The sequence below is a fragment of the Chelon labrosus genome (genome assembly GCF_963514085.1).
Source record: "Chelon labrosus genome assembly, chromosome: 7".
NCBI lineage: Eukaryota > Metazoa > Chordata > Actinopteri > Mugiliformes > Mugilidae > Chelon > Chelon labrosus.
The window spans coordinates 21,119,797-21,141,942 of record NC_140343.1 but is presented as its reverse complement, the minus strand read 5'-3'; the positions used below and the strand labels follow the sequence as shown (position 1 = coordinate 21,141,942).

Here is a 22,146-nt window from a genome sequence, read left to right as displayed (position 1 = left end):
CACAAAAGTTTACACTCACACACACACACATCACCGACACATATGTGTAAGCGAGGACTTTAAAAACAAAGCAGCTTCTTCTTTGCATACATGGCAGAGGAAGATCCATAGGAGAATGTGAGACCTTGACAAGGTGTTTTATCACTTTGAACTGGTGACGGGCTTTTGCACAAGCAGCAAAATAATGAGCCTGGCTTGTGAGAGCATAAATTAACAGCCTGGGAAAGTGGCACAGATTGCAGCTGAGTCACGAAGAATGACAGTTTTCGCGTGGCCGGTTCATGGGATCATCTGTGCTGGGCTACAACAACAACTAATGAAAAGCCTCTCCCGCTCCTAAAGCAGCTTCATGAGGGGAAAGCATTATTCAGCACTTCTTAAAATTTTCATGGATCCCGGATTGCTTACCTTTTTTGCAATGCACAGCGTGCGGAGGCCATCAGCAGCATACAGGTTCAGGTAGTTCTGGGTCCTGCACACAATCTTTTTCTGACGTTTTCCTTTGGAGTTACCTTGAAAAACAGAAAAGGGCAAAATTAATACTGAGATTTTTTAGTTTTTTTTTAGGGAATTTGCACGAGTGGTTCACAATTTCAGTTCCAAACTGCCAAAGCCTTCTTCCAGCAGGCACATGAAAGCCATCTGTCCTCACACCTAAATTAGCAATGTATGCTGCGCCTTAATATATTACACCATGTCTTCACATTACTCATCGAGCTGCTTCTGGGTGCGATAAAAAGATTTTCCATATCATCTTACAAATATAATTAGTCTATTTCAATAATCTGTCTAAATGATTTGTAATATGCCTGAATATTACATGTTGTTAAAGATGTTTTGAAGTATCACATCTCTCGGGTGCAGCATCTTGGACATCTTTCTGGCAGGGAGTCCTCCTGACACAGATGCCCCAACCAACACTCTGATTGCCAGCCATGTAATCTCACCATGTAATCACCATGTAATCTCACTAATAACACAACAGCTTGGCAGGCACAGCTACACATGCGCTGCTATGCAAAAGTATTTTTACTGAAAAGAACAAATCAACACAAAACCATCAGAGACCCAAATGATTCGAGTGATGAAATACACACAAAGTCAAGACCAAAACAAGAAGGCTTGTCTCATACAGAAGCAATAATTGCACTACTCTTCTCTGACAGGGTTTTGTTTCCGCGACTAGGACCAGACAGCCTCACAGACACAGGTGGAAGTTTGCAGAGTGTTTATATTTCCTAGCCCTGAAAGTAGGAAAATCTACCTCAAGCTGAATTTCTGTGTGATGAGGGTTCCCAGCAGACTTTTCACCACCAAAGAGCACCGTGTTTATGGCGCATATAGTATTTTTTTCAGCCAATGAAAGCTGGTAAAGATGGAAGTAAACAATGTTTTGTTTATTTACAATAACACTGACATTCATTAAGTCGATGGATATGGTTCTGAACAGAGTTGCTGCTCAATGTTAAAGTGTATTTTTAAAATTTTCATCTGCAGCTATTGAAACTAAGGCACAAGGAACACAAGAAAGAAAAAAAGTTAAGTTATGGACTATGAAACAAAACAATGAGATGGAAGACACTAAAATCAATCACTTTAACTTTAAACTACTCACTGGGTCATCAATAGTTTGTGGGTTTGTCAGTATGAGAGATGACTTCATCATTACATATAGCTATAGCTGAATTTATCACCTTGATAAAGTGTTATCAAATGGTTGCCTATTCACATGGCTTATAGCAGATTCCTGTCCAGTATAGTCACATATTCACTCTCCTTGAAGCTCAGTTTTGGTCTCTGTCATTTAAGTCTTGCATCCAGCTTTCATTGGCAGCTAGGTTTCTAACTGCTACCATATATTTGTCAGCTAGCTCCTACCTGTATCTGCAGTTTGGTTTTAGACAGGTAAAGAAAGGCAACACTACTCTATTGGGTTATAATATTGATTATAGCAGCTTTAATAGTGTGATTATGGTACATACACTAAATAAGCTGTGAATACACAATAACTAAGAATAACTTCAAAATTTAAATTCTGTCTTAAGGTGGAAAGTCCTATTACACAGGATCCTGCTGCATGAGCAGCATAGTTACATCATGTACACACACTCCATAACTTCTAAGCCCTGAGGGTTTGCAGCCTACTACCAGCACCTACATGAGCACTGTTATTAGAGTGACGCTCCCACATCGCCTCAATGGAGCCATTATGGAGGTCTGTGTTATGAGGAGGCCCAACTCATACTGCGTGTTAACAGGCCGATTTTACCCAATGGTAAAACAAACCATGAGTTATTCGCACCGAGACACTCCCAGTAGGCTGATGGGGACAGAGGGCGGAGGAGGAAGTGGAGATGCATGTGAGAGCTGATCTGATGGATCTTCCCAGTGAACAGCTTCACACTCAAGCTTAAATAAGTGAAAAACTTCTATAAATGGCACACCGTGCCAACTGGAGCTCTGCTCTACGCAGGGCATTAAAATGATGAAGCTTAAAAGAGCTTCATGGTCCTCATAATGCAAAATCAGGACAATCAAATATATTGTACTTTCAAGTTTCTCCAAAGAACAGGATTTTATGTCAGCTAGAAACCATGCCAAATTAAGTGCTATCCTCCACTGATGTAGCTGTAGTTAAGCCTTCGATCAGTGTAGCGGGATAATTTAGCTGGAGACTTTTCCATGAAGCTGAGCTGCTTTGTTGAAATGAACGGCTGGCCTCTTAATGAACAGGAGGGAGCCACTAACCAGGCATGAGTAATAAATGAATTACCCACACGACATGAGGGCATGCTCTCACTGAGAGGAAGTCAAGTTGATTCAGTCCATGAAAACTTAAACATGTAGAATATACTATGTGACGAGTTTACAGGGCTTTTACATCAGAAAGAAACCACATCTTACTTTAACATACCCTGTAAGTATGAGAAAGCTCTCCAGTCTGTATGTTATTCGCCACCTGAACATGCACTAAGCACTAAGCACTTTATGAGTTAACTCCATAACCTGGTTTACCTCCAACCTTACTGCTGCTTCTATACACCATGCACTTTTTCTATGCGTGTTAAGTGTTGTTACCTCTGCTATTTATGTGCCTATTCTTTTTTGGCTTTAGTACTGTGATGCTGTGTTGTCATTATGTGTGTTACATGTGAGAATACCAAAACACATTCCTATCAACTGTATTGTTATATTGTTGAAATGGCTATAATAAACTTGAACTTGAACTTGAACTTGAAGTATTGAACTTTTAAAAGAATGAGCTGCAAGGACTTCATCAAATGAATGTGTATCTATGTAGATACACAGTCCTGGCTATGATATAAAACATTACACTGCATCATTCAGTATGTTGTAGTGCATTTGACCTGCACTGTGTCGTGGAACTGAATAACATTAACAGTAGAAAATGACCAGACTGAACCTGGAGGTTATTCTGACAGATATGGCAAAGTTACAGTTCAGCTACTAGTAGTTATGTGGGAGCTTGGGGCATTGCAGGGTTCCTGTGCTCAACATTCATTTAGATGCTAATCTTGGAAAAACACATAATTTGTGAACCACTGATTCTGGAGAAATCAGTGCACCTAGTTCTGTCCATTCTGGCTGATTCAACTTTGTTGGAATCTGAACACAAAATACGACTATAACCACACCAAGCATCTACATTACCGCCAGAGGTCCCCATCTTTGCCAGCTTGGCTGCCTGCCTGCCCTGCCAGTTACCTGCATGACTGACCTCTGGGTGGGAATGTCGTGAAGGTACTATTAACTACTGTGGTAGACCCCTGTGGGTGTAGCAAGGTGTTTTATTTATTATGATGGATTTTAAAGATTACTAATGCAGTGCTATATTTAACATTGCTGAGCACAGAGCAGTTTATTGGCAATCAATATTTTGTGTCTCCGTCTCCTCGTATCTGTCGATCTGTGTACTCCCACACACTCACGCAACACTATATCACATTTCGTTGTGTCCTTTCTGTCTTGTGAATGTGATCCATAGAAATTGCAAGGGATTTCAGAGTGAATTGTTTAGGACATTTAACGATCAAAATGACAATCTGTGTGTTCAAGCTTCTCAAATTTGAGGATTTCCTGCTTTCACGCTTGTTTGCATCATTTTGAATGATAAGAAATTCATCTCTGAACTGTGGATTGTTAGTCAGGCGAAGACAAGCAACCTACACCTAACCATGGCCTCGGAGAAATTGTAATGGGCACATTTAAAATAAAGAAAACTAAATCATTAATCAACAAAAGAAAAATAAAACAACAAAACAAGGAAAATAATTCTAAGCTGCAGTCTTTCAAACGGCATGTTGCGTCAGGCTTCATGGGGGCTAAACACCACTAGACAGACGCCTGGTCACTGTGTACAAAGCATTAGTGAAAAGTGGCTGAGTAGCTCTTTGTGTGCCTGGAATACTAACAACCTGCTCCACCTTCGCCATTAGGACATAAAAGAACTTGTCGGAAGAAAGTAGGGAAAAATACACAAGGAAGTTTTTTTTAAAGAAACCAGTCAAAGGAGGTGTTGAGTTTAGCATTTCTAAAAATACCAGTTATTACATAAGACCTTAGACTGCATGTTCACAAGTGGGTGAAATCTTGAGTGCTCTTTAAAGACAAGGACCTCCTTCCTGGGCAGGCATCCCCAGAAAGGCTGCTGTAGAATATTTCCACAAACCTGAGGCAGTTACAGCTGTAAACAAATCATTTGGAACTGACTAGAATTGCAGCTCATCTCCACATCACACTCGCATTTCCTCAATTTCGGTGGCACGGTGGCATCTACACACCAGTGCAACCACATCATAACCACATGTCAACAGCCGTGTGTATGCCACCACTAAACGAACCCTCAGATTCCTATCTGGAAGTAATAATATAAAAAGGGTTGAAGTGATTATGTATAACTGAGCATTTTCCTACCTGTGTCGGGGGGTTTGATGAGGTCCATTATGACAGAGTCTGCTCCTTTAGTGTAAACGGTGATCTGATCTGTCAGAGGGTGTTTAACCACCACAGACATACGTTTCCTGGTGGAGTCAAAACCCAGAGTGTGCAGCAGCTCAAAGCTCAGCTTCCCTAGGTGAGGTAGTTCCACAGTCACCTGGTCAGGGAGGCGTCCCACGAGGGAGCACTTGTAGGCCCTGGCAGCATAGACCAGAGCAGCCTCGTCGGGCGACTCGGCCTCATAGCGAAGCTCTCCTTCCTCAAGATTCCAGGAGGGCTTCCCATCGTAGCTTGGTGGGACAGGGCTGAAAGCGTGCTCCAAATTTCCGGAGGCCTGCTCCTCGTGCAGTTTGGTAAGCGTGCTCTCTGCCGAGGGGGACGAAAGAATACTGGAGCATCCCTTGTTGGAAGAGCGGTTGGTAATGAGACTGGAGGAGCTGCTACTGTTGGAGCCTGAGGTCAGTCGGCTGGGGGTGAAGCGTTTGATGAAGTCCTCAATCGTCTTAACCGGAGACTTCAGCTCAAACCTCATCCGGACCTGAAAGCCAAGGAAAAGTTGCACGTCTGTCATGATGCTGTCTCTGTTTAGAGCAACTAATACTGAATACTTTGAATACATGAGAGTCTACTTCCATGCTAGCTGCGGCAATGCCAACATTCCTAAGATGACAATGCTAAAATACTGATGTAAAGATGTAGATTGGTCAATGAGTTCTTAACCAAGACGATGTTCATGTCAATACGATCCAGAAAAAAAAATTCTCTGTGCAACAAGGAAATCCATTTTCAAGCTGTTCATATAATTTAATTGAGACCAAAGTGGTAGACCAACCGGCCGTCCCTAAAGCTGCACTACTAGCACAGCTGTATAATCTCAGTCAATCTTGCATCCCAAGGCACAGCAGTACAATAGCAGTGTGACTCAGTGTGTGGTCTCATTGCAGCGGAGCGACAGTTCTCACATACTGCATGTGCAAGTATAAATCATTCAGGTGCCGGGTGAGGCACAAGGGCATCATAATAAAACGTGAACAATTACACGGGCACAAAGGACTACGAAGCAAAACAATAAAATAAAGACAAATGAAAACTGGAAGGAGACTGTGTCACAGGCAGTGTGCAGATTTACATTCCCTCCACCTTATCAGATAACGTCCAGAGAGAAAGACTCACATAAATAATGTGTCACTGTGTACAGTTCAATCTTAACAGATTTGTGACTGTGAGTGGCAGGACGGACAGTAAGCCGGTGCACGCTGTGTGTGTGTGTGTGTGTGTGTGTGTGGCAAGGAGAGGATATCACCTCTGAACCGGACAACCACACCCAGGACCCACACAAGAGCAAAACAAAACACGGATACACAGCTGTGACTGGACCAAGCACATCAAAGATACAGGCAGCAAAACAGTGAAAGCTACGTGCAAAATGACACTTTTTGAAACTGTGCAGCATGCAACCTGAACTTGGATTTTCTTTTTACTCAAAAGATGGAAACTACTCCCATGAAGTTCAAAAAAAGATCAACAAAATATCGGGCAACATTAGACAGGCCATCCTGTTTAGTGTCTAGGAAGTGGATCAATTGAAATGTTGGATCCTCTACTGATCCTTATGAAACGTCCCAGCTTTTTAGATATCAATCTTGTTTTAGAGCAGAATACTGGGAAGCAGAATATAATAGTGAATTGTACTTTGGCTTTTTGGGTAATGGTGCACTGAGACGGTGCATTTTTAGGAATCTGTGTAATACATTATTTTCTCACAAGATGAGAACAACTGGATGTCCTGTGCATTCAGGTGGATCTATTTGGATCTGTCATCAGTGTCTTTTTCAAAGACCCAAAACTCATAAAGTCAGGGGTCAAAGATGATGAACATACAATATATTTGCAAGGCTCCTGGTTGCAAGTCCTCTCCTCTGTCTCTTTAATGTCTCATTTCATCAACTAAAACAACTTTTTCTCCAATACTAATTGAAATGTTCTCCTTGTTAGGAAAATGTGGATTTTTTTTTTTTTTTTTTTTCCCAAACAGACAGAGCAGACCTATTTATACCAGCATGCATGTACCCTCTGCTAAAGGATGCACTGATTTAGAAAAAACAGTGTGAGTTGCATTCTGATGATAGCACCCAGTCACCGATATGCTGTCAACGCTGCATTACAAGCTTAGCATCTTCTCCTGTCAGACATGCTGTTACAGTAATTAAATGCAAGGCCTGCTTTAGGTGTTGGCTATACACGGCCGTTTACTTTGCAGCAGACACACAAAAACGCACGCACTCACGAGTATAAGACACGCAGGATCAAACCAGAAGTGTGAAATATAGTTACAGCAAAATCAATGTAATAAAGATCACGTATCCGGCAGCACGTGTGGTCAAATCAAAAGTTAATCCCTCACTGACCTGGAGAAGGTTTGACAGAATTGATTTAGTTGAGGTGAGTTTTACCTTGTGCCTGGGCTGGTTGGGGGAGGACACCACCACCGTGTTGCAGATGGTAAGAGCGATAAAGAAATCAATGATGTCAGAGAGGTCGGAGGGCAGCTGGGACATGGGCTGGCTGTGGAAGCGCATGAAGTCCATCTGACTGCTGCATTCATTGACTTTGTCTAGGAGCTGAGGGTCGGGGGTGATATCTTTCTCCTGTGGGACAGAGAGGGGTTTATTAGTGGAGGGCAGAGGACGAGTAAGAGGACAGTGGGACAGTGAGGAAAACTGACCATGGGGCTGCTGAAAGCAGTGTGCTTAGACAGGATGCTGGCTCGCTTGGCCTCCGCCCTGCTGCCCGTCCTGCGGTGGGACTTGGTGCTCTGGGAGCGCAGCACCACACGGGCGCTCTGGTGGCTGGTCACACTTTCACGCCTGGGCAGGGTGCCACCATGAGACGTACACTCTTCTTCCTCAGAATCCATTTCCTGGTACATGGCAAGTCTTTTTGCTGGAAAACACACATACACACACCGTTAATAACTGCTTAAAAAGGCAATGACTGCTAACAGTTTCTGTAAGTATGCATGCAGACTGGCTTGCCTAACCATTTGCATCATGGGAGTACTCGACCCCTGCCACAGTGCAGCGTCGGAACACCATCTTGTTCTCTGTCAGAGTGCCTGTCTTGTCAGAGAAGATGTATTGCATCTGGCCCAGATCCTCAGTGATATTAAGTGCTCTGCACTGCAGGTGAGAGTCTGTCTCCTCGTCGTACAGATCCATGTCCTGATGGATGAAGTACACTTGGCAGATCTTCACAATCTCAATTGACACAAAAAGGGAGATGGGTATCAGCACCTAGGAGAGGAGAAAGTGTTGTAGAAAAGAAACAGAGCTAGTTATCAGTTGGATAAATATACTGCCGGGCCAAAAAAGAAAAAAAAAAAAGTTGCCACCTGGATTTAACTAAGCAAATAGGTACAAGCCTCCTATTGGATAATTACTGCATGGGCAATTGTCTTTCAGCTGGCAACAAGTTATTTAACAACAACGACCATGTCAAAAGACACATCCTGTGGTCGTGGAAAAGATGTTAGTCTGTTTGAGAAGAGTCAAATCATTGGCATGCATCAAGCAGAGAAAACATCTAATGAGATTGAAGAAACTACTAAAACTGGCTTAAAAACTGGAAGGATAGTGGGGAACCATCTTCTTTGAGGATGAAATGTGGTCCGAAAAAAATCCTGATTGATCGTGATTGGCGATCACTTAAACCTGAAATCAAATCAAAGAAAAACAACAGTAGAACTCAGGGCTATGTTTAATAGTGAAAGTAAGAGCATTTCCACACGTACAATGTGAAGGGAACTCAAGGGATTGGGACTGAACAGCTGTGCAGCCTTTAGAAAACCACTAATCAGTGAGGCTAACCAGAAAAAAGGCTTCAATTTGCTAGGGAGCATAAAGATTGGACTCTGGAGCAATGGAAGAAGGTCATGTGGTCTGATGAGTCCAGATTTACCCTGTTCCAGAGTGATGGGGGCATCAGGGTAAGAAGAGAGGCAGATGAAGTGATGTACCCATCATGCCTAGTGCCTACTGTACAAGCCTGTGGGGGCAGTGCTATGATCTGGGGTTGCTGCAGTTGCTCAGGTCTAGGTTCAGCAACATTATGTGTCCAAAGAATGAGGTCAGCTGACTACCTGAATATACTGAATGACCAGGTTATTCCATCAATGGATTTTTTTCTTCCCTGATGGCACGGGCATATTCCAAGATGATAATGACAGGATTCATGGGGCTCAAATTGTGAAAGAGTGGTTCAGGGAGCATGAGACATCATTTTCACACATGGATTGGCCACCACAGAGTCCAGACTTTAACCACATTGAGAATCTTTGGGATGTGCTGGAGAAGTCTTTACGCAGTGGTCAGACTCTCCTATCATCAATACAAGATCTTGGTGAAAAATGAATGTAACACTGGATGGAAATAAATCTGGTGACATTGCAGAAGCTTACTGAAACAATGCCACAGTGAATGCATGATGTAATCAAAGCTAAAGGTGGTGCAATGAAATATTAGAGTGTGTGACCTTTTTTTTGTTTTTTGCCTTTTCTTGGGTCCATCATTAAAATGTTCAAGACTAGCTAAAAGAAATTTTGATCTGAAATTATACTGAACGTATTTGTTATTAAATGTACTTTAGGGGAAAACATGAAAGTTATGAAATTTGAAGGTTTTATAAAGAGTTTCATCTTCTTGATACTCCATTTCTGCATCTTTATCGATATTTTTCAGGTTTTTTTTATTTCTAAGGAATTATTTTCATTTTATTATTGTTTTAAAAAAAGAACAGATTTGTAAAAAATAACTGAGTGACGTTCAAAGAGAATGAACACAGACATCAGTCACTATCAGACTCTATCAGTCATCTCGTCCTTCATCCTCCTCTCCCTGCCGCTGACATGGATTCACTGCCTGCAGGTATCACAGCTAGAGAGAAGGGGAGGCTGCTGTCTCAGCCTGAAGATAAGTTTACAATTTGCCAAGTCTGAAGATACTTAGCAAGCTAAGCTAGCAGTTGGTCTACATACCGACAACCTCCGTTTTAGCTTGTTCATCACAATTAATATCAGCCTAAGCAGTGTGCTGTGGTTGTCTAAAAGATCCAGGCGGAGGATGAAAGCATAAAAGAATTGCATTTTTAATAAAGTTAGGAATAAACAGCTAGAATAGATCAAATACGGATAAATGGTGAATTTGCTTGAGATAAACAGATAAAGGATTACAACAGAAAGTCATATTTAAATGTTTAAAATAGAAAGTTAAATCAAAGAAATTGATAAATAGATAATTGAAATGAAAGTAACCAATTAATAGTGGGACATGGTTTATAAATGGATAAAATCGAAATGAATGATAGATAAATAGATACAGTTGCAATAGTAACCTCAAAGAAATGGATAAATGGATGAAATCAAAAGTAGTGGTTCAGAAGTGGCGTTTGAGTTCATTTGACGTGGCTGTGGGGCTGTGACTGACAAAAAATGATGGGGTCCAACTTCTTAGTAACCCTTCAAAACCTTAAAAGCTAAACAAGTAATTGATATGTGTACTGGGTTTGCAGAATGTATGATTGTTTAACAGTGTTGTCCAGAGTGGTACATTTCCAGGGAACATTTTTTTGGAGAGCAGTCCTGGATAAATGAGTCATAGTTTACGGAATGGATGTTCGCAGGAAGGGAAGTGAAGTCTGCACACTCTCCTTGTGCCTCAGTAATGCCAACAGTCATGTGTTTGCTTCAGACTGTTTTGGGACGTGTCTGGCAATAACTGTAGGTCTCACGGACTTCTCATTTAACTCAGAAGCTACCGGATTCAGGGCAAGTTAGCTGAGGTGTCTGACACAGGACAGGATGACGTTTTGATGGAAAAGGCCAACAGATTTCAGATGTGGCTTTTTTTTTTCTATTTTTATCCTCCATTACACGCACAACTTTGGAGCATGAAGCCTGTATTTAATCACTGCTTTTCAAGATGAAATGATAAAGATCTAGAGGTCACATACCCTGGGGATGAGAAAAAAATAACTGCTTTGATTTACAACAACTCTTGTCTACACTCCGATAAAACATTTGGAAATGTGTAATACTGTGGGTGGTCTTTAAGTCTTTATCTGTATTTTTTTTCTTTTTCCTTTAAGTTTCTCTCCGTTGTGTACCTGAAACACGATGATCAGGGTGAGGAAGAGATAAATGGCTGACATGATGGGCGATAAGTCTGTCCCCTCTGGACTAAGGACGTCAAACACTGGCCTCTTATCTCCATACTGAAACATCCACAGCCCATGACCTGAAACAGGAACACCACAAGGTCAACTCATATAAGCAGTGGAAATGAAAACACAGCAAAACTCCGTACAAACGAAGAAAACGAAATAACCCGAGAATCCTCAGCCGGACCACGAGGCAGCAGTTTACATAACTCACACGTACCAACAGCAGCAAACAGACACATGACCAGCAGGATGATGACACACCAGAACACATCTACATTCATCTGTCTCTCCAGTTTACTGCGCTTGTAACGCGGGCCGTTGTTGTTCAGCATGGCTTTGGTCTCATGACCTGCAAAGATACATGGCATGTTAGTTAGAGGTCAAATATGGAGTGTGACAGCTGTCAACACTGTTATTTTGGGGCCCGACCTGCGTAAATGACTATTCCCACAGCCTCCTCTGTGTTGCGGATGGTGCAACCTCGCAGCAGCAGGTTTTCTTTGTAAAGTGCATCTCTTCTGCCTGTACGGTGGATTCTGTCAGGATAGCAGACAAATAGAAAATTACTCAGAGTGCTGGCAAAATTATCACAGTTACACTCAGTTTGATGTTCGAGGAGATATAAAGTATCCCTCTATACCGGAGCCCTAAAGACAACATCGGTTTATTCTGCTCGACACCTCGATCAATCATGCTCTAAAGCATCGTGGTCCTCTGTCACCAGAAGCCCTTATCTCAGCACAAATTCCCTCCGATACAGAAGCAGTGACCATGCTACTGCTCCACAGAAACCCCCTCGAGCTTAGAGTCAATCAGGCATTTCACTGCCTCTTCGCTGACCCTCAGCTCGCATTTGAGAATTGTCAGTTTAAAGCTTGTACGCTCATCAAGAGCGTCAATGTCATATAAAGAATGGATTCAGCACTTAGCTGGCCCACCAAGCAAGTTTAAACCCCTCCTAGGGAGAGCTTTTTAACTAAAAGTGATGTATGGCGAACTGTAATAAACGAGGGGCCAGTGTGAATGTGGTGGTCCGGCTGCGAGCTTTTAATGTCAGACTTAATCCTGTTCCTAAATCAAGGATAACGAGTGTATTAGTTAAACAGCCCTGCAACCTTTAAGTGGGAGCAGCACTTTATCAGCTCTGTTGTAGTTCCTATCAGAGTCATGCGACTGTCATCATGTTTACCAACAGGCATGTTCATCTTTTGGCCTCTGACAGCAGACCGACTGACACGTCACCACCATTATAGATTACCGTGTCCCTGAGCTCTGAGCAGGTTACACAACTTATCCTAGTTCACAGCTCACACTCTTAGGAGAAATTGATAACATCCTCTGAGACGCAGAGTGCTTTCTCTCCCAGAAAGGGAGCAAAATTAGACTCTTTGTCACTGGCTGTAATGTAATAAAACAATACTGAGACAAGGTGCTGCGCCTCGTGCTGAGCTGTAGCCTGGCAACTGAATACCTGCAGCATCTGGTCTCCTTCTCAGCAAAGAATACATGTCATAATCATGTGAGTGCTGGTCGGTCGGGCTGCTTTACTGTGAGCTTGGAGGACGCTTCTCATCCTCGGGTCTCAAATACGTTCACCCAACATGTCCTAGCATTTGGACGCGATAGAAACAGCCTGGCACAAAGCCAGGTCTCCAAGTACCCTGACAATACATGGCAGCAAAGAGCCTAAATAACACTGAATGAATGAATCTGCTTTGGAGAGATTTTGGTACAAATACACACTTTTCTTTGGAAGATCGATTACATTATGTCAGCAAATAAATACGAAGCCAGCATCTAGTTAGCTTAGCATACTGGAAATGAAAAGACAGTGACTCTGGCTCTGTCCCAGCCAAAAAATCCACCTACCAGCACATCTGAAGTTCACTAATTAACAAATTACATCTTCTATTTGTTTGGCAGGCTGCAGCAAGGGGCACAAATAAACGTATTTACAGAAATAACTAAATAATTGATAGATGAATATAGATGTGAAAATCTGTTTAAGACTCCCACACACGCACCACAATCTCTATCTGGCTATGCTGACAATGCATGAATGAATGTATTTTATATCATTTAAATTCCTGGTGTCATGAATGATGGAAACATGCATATACTGAATAATAAAAAAAAAAGCCTCTGATTTTATGCCTTAAGGTAGCACCCTTCCTAAAAGACACCATTAAAATGAGAGAGTGGACCAAGGGTACAGGTAAAGTCTTCAAAAAGTGGTTTTCAAATATTCAACAATGACAAACTGTAAGTATTCAAACAGAGGAGAGATACGTTTGAACTTCCAAGGACTGAATTTTTCACATACCTGCAACTTTCATGCCATACGCAACATCTGGAAAATGTTAAAAATTCCTCCATCCCCAATGGAACAATTTCCTATCTAATATTCTTGCCCATGTAACCCAAACAACATTTTACAAGTAAGCTGAAATAAAGATAGACACATCATTAGATAGAGTACCTGGAGAGACGTGCGGTACAAAGGGTGACACACTTGGTGACTTGGTTTAATACTGTATAGTGCAGGTAAAGCACAAAAGACCGTGAATGCTACCGTTCCAAAAAATGCAACTCAACGGCACCTTTTATTAGATGCTCCCTGCCAAGTAGATGCCACACACCCTCAATGTGATAGCCCAGATTTCTGTAGAATATAAGGGTTTAAACAAGCTAAATCAAAGCGGCTGGTACTAGTTGTCACTAGAATCACAGAGGGTTAGTAAGTATAAACGGAGGAGATGAGTCATGGTTTGAAACCTCCTCCCTGTCTTTATCATGTCTGTCAATACAGCTACTGGACCCAACAACTACATATTGGGAAAATATTTCTACTGCACACAAAACGGAAGTAAGAGTAATAGTGAGCACACAAGATAACCAGCTCACGTACAGGTCACGCACAGCAAAGAGCAACTGTTTGGTTTATTCAGGTCATACATCTTCAACCACATCCCAAGAAGGGAAATCGCAATCTTGACTTGGAAAAACTGTTTAAGTCGTAATTATGAGTTGGGAACTCTTGGCTTGTCAACAAACCACAGTTTCACATTATTTCCAGTCTGAAGCCCAGCATTACTGAACACACCACGGCATTAATTTACAGTGTAATGAAAATGAAACCTTAGATCCTTGATGCGAATTGATAAGTAAGAAACTTCAGCATTCTTGGTTTGAAATGGTTGTTTTAAAATGAATGACGACACGGGGGGGCCCATGCAGAGTGCAGTACTCACATGTAGCCTCTGAATCTGTTCAGGTCGTTGTTGGGCCTTTCACATTCAATTACGCTGTTGTACTTTAATGGGTCAAAGTCGCAGTCCTGCAAAGTGAAAACAAAAAGCTTTAAAGTAAAAATGGATGACACCCTGATTTACCCTAACTAACCCTAATGCATCTACCTCACTGAAAAAGCTGCGGAGGACAAAACACTACTTAATATCACAAATGACTACTGACAATGTCTAATTAGCTCATAATTTTTACACAATAAACCCACATTTTCAAACTTTGCTGTTCAAACAAATCACTTCAGCACTAATCATAAGACTGTATTCTCACTGGAGGAGGAAAAAATAATACTTAGATTTGGTAAAGAGTAATGGCTATAATAATAATATAATACATTCCACACATAACTAAAAAACTAAAACAATCAACTGGATATTATCTTTATTTTTAGGATACTTATCTTGGCTATTAATGCTATTTTCCAGTTGTATGGAGATTGTGCGCTGAAGCGACTTAACGTCTCCGCTAATGACTTTTTTAATGCTGCATTTATGCTGCAGGAACTTTCCCCGGAGAATAATCTACATAAGAGGAAATCAACCTTGATTCACGGGAACCACGGTCTTGATGAAGTGCCAGGGAGGTGGTTGTACTCAGCAATGTGTCCCTGCTCTGGGAGTAGTACACCTATCAGACCTAACAATATGACCACCTTCCTAATATTGTGTAGGTCTCCCTTGTGCCTCCAAAGTGTTTCTGAGTCATCAGAGAATGGACATGGGCCTTCTGAGGGTGTCCTGTGGTGTCTGGCAACACAATGTTGTTAGTGGGGGGCTTTTGGGTCCTATGTGTTGAGGGGAGGGGCCTCTGTGGATCATCCCACAGATACTTGATCAGTTTGGGATCTAATGAGTTTGGAGGCCAGGTCAACACCTTGTGCCGTTTTTCATGTTTTTTTGAGTTGTTCCTGAACTGTGTACGTCTTTGTCAGGCGGCATCCTGCTGAGGCGGTTGCTACTGCCCTCAAGGAGTGTCATTGCTATGGGGTGGGAATGCCTGGTCTGGTCTAGGTGGGTGGTACATGTCTAAGTAACAGGGCTACCTTAAAGTAAAGCTGTCATTGTTCTGTGCATGATGAAAAATGAACCTTTAGCTCCTTAGAAATGTGTGTTTGGCAGCAGGGAGCATCAGTCTCACCAGGTCAAAGAAGCTGCGGACGACCTGCCTCTGCTTGAGGTTGGTCTCTCCGTCCAGTGTGGCGGTCTCGATGTGGCACAGGCGGTCGGGGTCGCTGGAGCTCAGCAGCAGGACATCAGCAGGGAGGATCTCGTTACACCGCAGCCTGATGAAGTCTCCCACCCTCACCTCTTTCCAGTAATTCTCCACATAGCGTCTCTCCGCTCTGCAAGAACAATGACAGGGCAAACGGCTGGAGTGGGATGAAAGATGCGGAGCTACTGTTTTCAACAATTGGTGCTTCTAAAAGCAGAAACATCAGCCCCGCTTCCATAAATCTGCATGGGACAGCAAATATGTTACGCACAAAAGAGGTCAGCCTGTTTGTTGACGCTAAATCTAGTACAACCAACTCCCACATTCCTCCAAGCGGAACATATTCAACGCAACTTCTTCCTCAGCATATCCATCAAACTACACAACATGCGGCACGTGATGAGCAGAGCTGGCAGCTTCTAATCGTTGATGTTCAGAAACAAACAGGGGTTGATATTAACTCTCTGAAACGGTCCTAATGGTGCTCGAGTCTGGTCGCAAATACAATAAATAATGCATATCTTATAGCTATAAACAAGAAAGTAAAAAAACACTAAATTATTTACTCATAACAAACCCCAAATCATTAATGACTCACATCAAAGTGAAGCATAAAAATGTCCCTTTCCTTGAAAGTGGACACTGAAGTGTATTTAACCATGCACTTTGTATTTAAGAAGTGACAAATGGTAAACAGAAATACAATATGATGGCAGTGAACCTTTAAATTGCATAAAATGGATTAATGTGAACAATAAATAAACTTTAGAAAGGTTATAGCCCAGATTTTCTAAGTAGGTGATCCAGATCTGGTAACTCTAAGGTGTGAGAAATTTAGGTCCAAGCAATGAGAATACTTAACTTCAACGGGCATCTTAAGGATAATTCAAGAAAATAATATGTATATTAACCAAAAATTATAGTAACTGTTAGCTGCAGCCCAAAGCATCAAGGTAGCAGCTCAAATTGAGCTCAAAGACTTTCAGTGATAGTCCAATTCTTAGAGCTGAAGACATGAGTCAATTGAATTAAAAATCAGAGATCATTCTTGAGCTTCTGTAAACTACAGCAAACTAAATATACTGCATTTACTGCATTTCAGTCCGCTGGCAGGCTCAGAAAAGACAATTGAGCAATTCACTTTTGGCTGTGGGACACTGTGATGGTAATGTTTCAGTATTTTTTTGGGTAAAGTGATAAATCAATTGATTGAGAAACCAATCGGCAGCTCTATTTACTACATGTGCTTTTAGTTTGGAGAGAGGGAGATCAGTACGCAGAGGAGCAGCACATCAGAGAAAGGTTCTGGGAATCAGGTCCTTTCTGTTTCTTGAAAATGTTTACATCGGCTCACAAGTGAAGACTTTTAATGTGACATTTTACAAACTACACTTAAAGGGGAACTACCGTTTTTTAAAACCTGGACCTTATTTCTGGCATAAAATACGATTGTTTAATCACCCATATAACTTTGGCGTCATTTGGAGTCATTCGGACGACGTTTAGATCCACGTATATATCCAATTTGAAACGACCTTCATTTGAAAGATATTGATAATATGGAAACATAAAATCCATGGACACATTTTTAAGTATATGCCAGTTAGAAATCTCCCTATGGTCTCATGAGACTGATTCTGCAAACAAATCTCGTGAGACCATGCAACGAGATGACTCCATGCTTGATCTGTCAAAACGTGAAGGAAGACCACTATCAGACCTGAAAAAGTATGACGACAGAGAAGAGCTGGACCAAAGCAAAGCCATGTGCAAGATGTGAAACCAGAAGTAAAATAGTGTGGAAATACCACAAACTCTCTAAAAAATAACCCATAAATAAACTGATATCGAATTGAATCAATTCAGAAAGCCACTAGTGACACTCAGCCCTAATAAACATGTCTATAACTGTCTCTAATAATCTTATTATGGGACATTTTCTTATTTTTAAATGTAGTGATCTTAAAGAACAAAAACACAATTTAAGATGTGTTAGATGTGTTAGAGGAAATGTGAACTTATATTACACATGTGTGTTAATCTGATGAACACAGTTGGCATCTTAAAGCCTTCTGTAACCATAGCATAAAAAGACAGTGTATCTATGAATGCTATGTCTGTTGGACGTACCCGTGAGCAGCCTTTTAACTGGGAATGTTTGCTTTAAAGGTCTCCACACCGCTAACACTCGTAACACTGTTGAACTGCAGAGCTCTTCCTCTCAATTGGGAATTTCTATACATCGGATTATTGTAACTTTGCTTGAAGTATATATACACTTAAACTTCATCTAAGTAAAAGAAGTAGTAGCCTACGGGAAATCACATATCTGTCCTTTGCTTGAATGTTAAATTTAAATCCTATTTTTCTGATGAAATCACTGGCTCTGCACACACAGAGATCACAAATTAATTATCCAGTTACGAAAGACTATAGCCGCTTGCACAGATAACACAAGTGGTCAGGCTGGACGTTCAGTGACCTGGAGTGCAGCTTGTTTTGAGATGTTGTTAGCAACCTCTAATCGGATTAAGTGCAAACTATTTACATTCCAAGAACCTGAATTAATTACCACAAATGTGGAATCATTATGGGTTAATGGCAGCTGTGTCAGGTTTGTTAATAGTCCAAGTATTTGAAAAAAGAAGAAAAAAAAAGAGTTTCCTATAGCTCCATCTGCATCTAGATAGTGCTTCAACAGCAGCTACAAGCTCCCCAGAAATGGAAGCGACTGATAGTTTGAGCGACACTGTTAAACCTTGAGGGAAATGAAATGTGGGTTCAGTCGAGTCAGCCGCTTGCCAGGCTGAGAAAGGCGATGCTTTACACAATACTGCCACAGCAGAAGAAAACTTAATTACGCCCAACCTTGACAGAACAACCTGGGTCAAGACTTCGCCAAAACTGCGGAGCCACTAAACACTGAGCCTTTTGATGACCGTGAATTATGCTCTGTACGTGGACAACAGTGCTGCTTTTCATTAGCAAAACACAGCCTGGGCTCACGGGCTTCTGAAAAATAGTCAGAAACAGGTCATCGGCGTGTGTTTTCACTTGTGATTAAAAGTGAAAGCACTAAAGCAGGACCGGTCCCATCAGGAAAAAAAAACAACAACTGTCTTTCTGACACACAGGTGGACGGGAATGTTGGTGTTTTCCAGCTTTCTGGACTCCACATTTTCCTCAGCCAAGTTCAACTCTGGGGCCTAAATGAAATGCTTTCCTCTGATCCACTGAGAGGAGGGTGACAGCTGGACTCATGCATGAAGGCCAGTTTGCATGGTCAGAGGACAAACTAGAGCCAATGTGGCCTGGTAGTTGCTTTTTCTTTTTTCCTAGTCTATCTTCGTCAGCTGATCCCAGTGTGTGTGAGATGCACTGGAGGAGGACACATTGTACTAAAACCACTGTGGGGAAAATCAGGCAGGACGCAACTTTCAAGCAACAGCTGGACACAGCTGGCTGCTTGCTGGAGTTTAGGCCCGGCTTACCTGCTGTAGACCAGACAATCCATGTGATTGATTTCTTTATCCGACCTGTGCCTCCTGTAGTCCTCCCACAAGTCTTTGATGGCAGTGACGGACAGGATGAAAACCACCGGAGCCAGAGCAAGTTCTGGCTGAAACGCGTTGACAACCGGAACAAAATTGAGCAGAGCGATGAAAACAAAGTAAACATTAGCAAACCTATGGAACTGTTCAAAGAGGTTCTTTGGCAGGAATGACAGCACAGTGTATTTGGTCGTCTTAATCTTGTTGTTTGCATAGTGTCGGTTTGGGTTTTCCTCCCCTTTGGCGTAGTCATAGAGTATGTTTGCGTGGACAGTCCTGGTTTTGTTCTCCTTGGTTTTCTTCTTTCGTTGTCTTTTGACTTTTGGAGCTTTGTCCATCCCGGCGTCTTCGCTCCCCCGCGCCATAGCCAGCCCCGCTTCAAACTTTCCCACAGTTCAGGTTTTCGCGTCTTCTCAGACAAAACGCCACTCAAAGTGCTGGCTATGTTATCATACTTTCACCGTGTGGAGAATGTTTTCGTCAGTCTTTTTCGTCCAGTCACACAAACAGCTCATTTTCATCCATGTCGACTGCTCTTTTCGCGAGTCGGAGGAAAACTTTTGCTTGTTTAGCTTCTCCTTTTTTCCCCCTGCTGCTGGGAAGGATGCTGAGATAGTAGGGAGGCACAACTTGGGACTTACCGCAGCTCGGCGGTCGATCTGTAAATCATGAGGATGGGCCTCTAGCGCTGGTAAGCTGCTGCTGAGCTGCGTCCAGATCTGCGGATGCGCGCCTGCTGCGCACAAACAGGACGTTCGTCAGCAGCTGAGGGGTCGCACTCCTCTGGAAATCTGACCCGGAGGCCCCTCCTCGATCCAACCTGGGTTTTTTTTGTCTCTAAGTGCCACGCGGTATTATTGAGTTTACTCAGGCCCACAGGAAACAGACAAATATGCAAAGTATAAGTAGATTTTTATGCAAGAAAGTTGTTCCAGAGAGAATAAATGAGTTGTTCCGCTTTAAAAAGCCAATTGGAGTATTAGTACTTTTATAGTGAATGTACTTACACAATTCCATGCCAACAACAAAATATAACATTAATTACAAATAATTAAATTGTCAATAGAATTTTAAATTGAATTAAACTATATATTTATTGATTTATGAATTTATGTATAGTGTCGATGCATGACAATAATACTAAAAAAAACATTTCCAATATTCTGGAGGCCTTGCCCCATATTTTACAGCTTAATGTAAATCTTATTCTTATTATTTAGAGCAAATCTATTTGTTATTTGCTATCCAGTTTTTAAAAATCACTCATCATTTTTCATCCTTATGTTTCAGAGATAAAACTGAAATAAATCAGTGTCACTAAAAACAATGTAACTCTGTGACATGTGGACACTGTTAGTTTGTTTAGTCTGTTTTTTGCCCTCTGGTGGCCAAACAAGGACTAATGCAGCTTTAAAGCTTGGTTTATGCCCCCGTAACTGCTCTATGTGAAACCTGTGCGCTGGTTTCTCTGCATTGTTCTGTATTTACGCCACTAAAACACTAGGCAGCGACTGCAGCACGCTGTACTTGGAGTTGAAGGTAATAAATGTGAATCAACAGTCACTTGCACGTCAGCTTGTGGCGAAGGGGCCGGAGCTACACCGTGACTATGCTGTAGAAATGACATGTGACTGTAAATAAGCTTTAAGTCACAATGTCTTTGACTCAGTGGAGGTAACATTGCTACGTTCCGAAAAATGATCAATTTTCTTGCTTAATTTCCAATCATTTCCAGGTTTTCATACACTTTTGACCACTAGCATGCCATGCGTTTTTACAGTGAACCACTGGGAGTCTCAAAAGTTCTCATGCAAAAAATCAACACACAAGAGCCTTAAGACTAATGCTGGGAGTTAAAAGGTCCAGTAAAACTCAATGTACACTACTAGACTCATGACCCCAGTAATACACTGAGTGGACATAAGACTGAAGACTCTGAAACATTACAACCCCCAGAGGCTGACCCTCTTAGTCAAAACCTTCCCAAGAGGTTATAAATCAAAAGTCTAATTTCATGGCAGTCTACAGCAATTTGCTGCAGGAGCATTCAACTGTTGGGCTACAAACTAATGCCTGAATGTACTTTGTGGCATCTTGGCATGAGGAACAATTCAATTTCCACATGATGAATGGCCGCAGTGAGGTGGATCGGAGACACCAGGCCGACTGCGGCCTCAAAAACAAAGCTATTGCTCAGAAGAAACTATTAAAAAAAAAAAAAAAAAAAAAACAAGAAGGGAAAAAATCTGATTTGTCTTCCAATCATATCATACTTTTGTTTATTTTTTGGAGAATAAGGTTTTGTGCACACACTGTTTTCACAGGATCAGCATGACTAAACCTACTCACATGTTGTCTGGTGGTCAGGGAAAGTGTCCAACCTTTGAGCATTTTCGTTTTTCTTCTTCTGATTTATTTCTGGTAGTGGAATATTCTCAATTTTTGTGTTTTAGATTTGCTTTTGGGCTGTTGATTCTTTGCATTTTTGGCCCACTCTGTGATGCAGTTCGACTTAGATCCCAAATATTCCTAATGTGAAATAAAAATACAACCCTGTCTCAGGGAGGCCTGGCTGGCTGCTGGTCAAACATAATCTCACAAGACAACCAAGTGCATCCATGTACTGTATATCATGGATACAGATCTAAGGACGAATGTGGCATGCTAAAAAGACTCAGGCATGTAAACAGTTGATGAACATTTGATATTTTGATATCAAGGTATAAAAAATTGCACACCCTTAACTTCTGATGTTTTTAAAGCATTTGTTTAAACACATAGTTGTTTAAACGCATGGTATATGTCTGATTTTAGGAGTGTAAACTCACAGGTTTACAGTTCTTTTTGCAGAATACAAAAAGGTCAAAGGCCTCTTCAAACCTGAATGCTTGTGCGAAAATGA

General features: G+C 41.6%; 1 protein-coding gene across 1 annotated transcript in view; it reads right to left on the bottom strand.

Annotated features, from left to right (window-relative positions):
- atp10a (ATPase phospholipid transporting 10A) overlaps window positions 1-19,676 on the bottom strand; it is a 33,575-nt gene extending 13,899 nt beyond the window's left edge. The window contains exons 1-11 of the mRNA XM_084547866.1: window positions 19,185-19,676; window positions 15,619-15,823; window positions 14,427-14,512; window positions 11,605-11,711; window positions 11,393-11,524; window positions 11,119-11,249; window positions 8,000-8,252; window positions 7,685-7,902; window positions 7,413-7,607; window positions 4,936-5,497; window positions 409-512 (exon numbers count right to left, since the gene is read on the bottom strand). Coding sequence (XP_084403992.1) covers window positions 409-512; window positions 4,936-5,497; window positions 7,413-7,607; window positions 7,685-7,902; window positions 8,000-8,252; window positions 11,119-11,249; window positions 11,393-11,524; window positions 11,605-11,711; window positions 14,427-14,512; window positions 15,619-15,823; window positions 19,185-19,609 — 2,418 coding nt within the window. The 5' untranslated portion in view covers window positions 19,610-19,676. The remainder of the gene's footprint in view (window positions 1-408; window positions 513-4,935; window positions 5,498-7,412; window positions 7,608-7,684; window positions 7,903-7,999; window positions 8,253-11,118; window positions 11,250-11,392; window positions 11,525-11,604; window positions 11,712-14,426; window positions 14,513-15,618; window positions 15,824-19,184) is intronic.
- Between the last annotated feature and the right edge of the window lie 2,470 nt (window positions 19,677-22,146).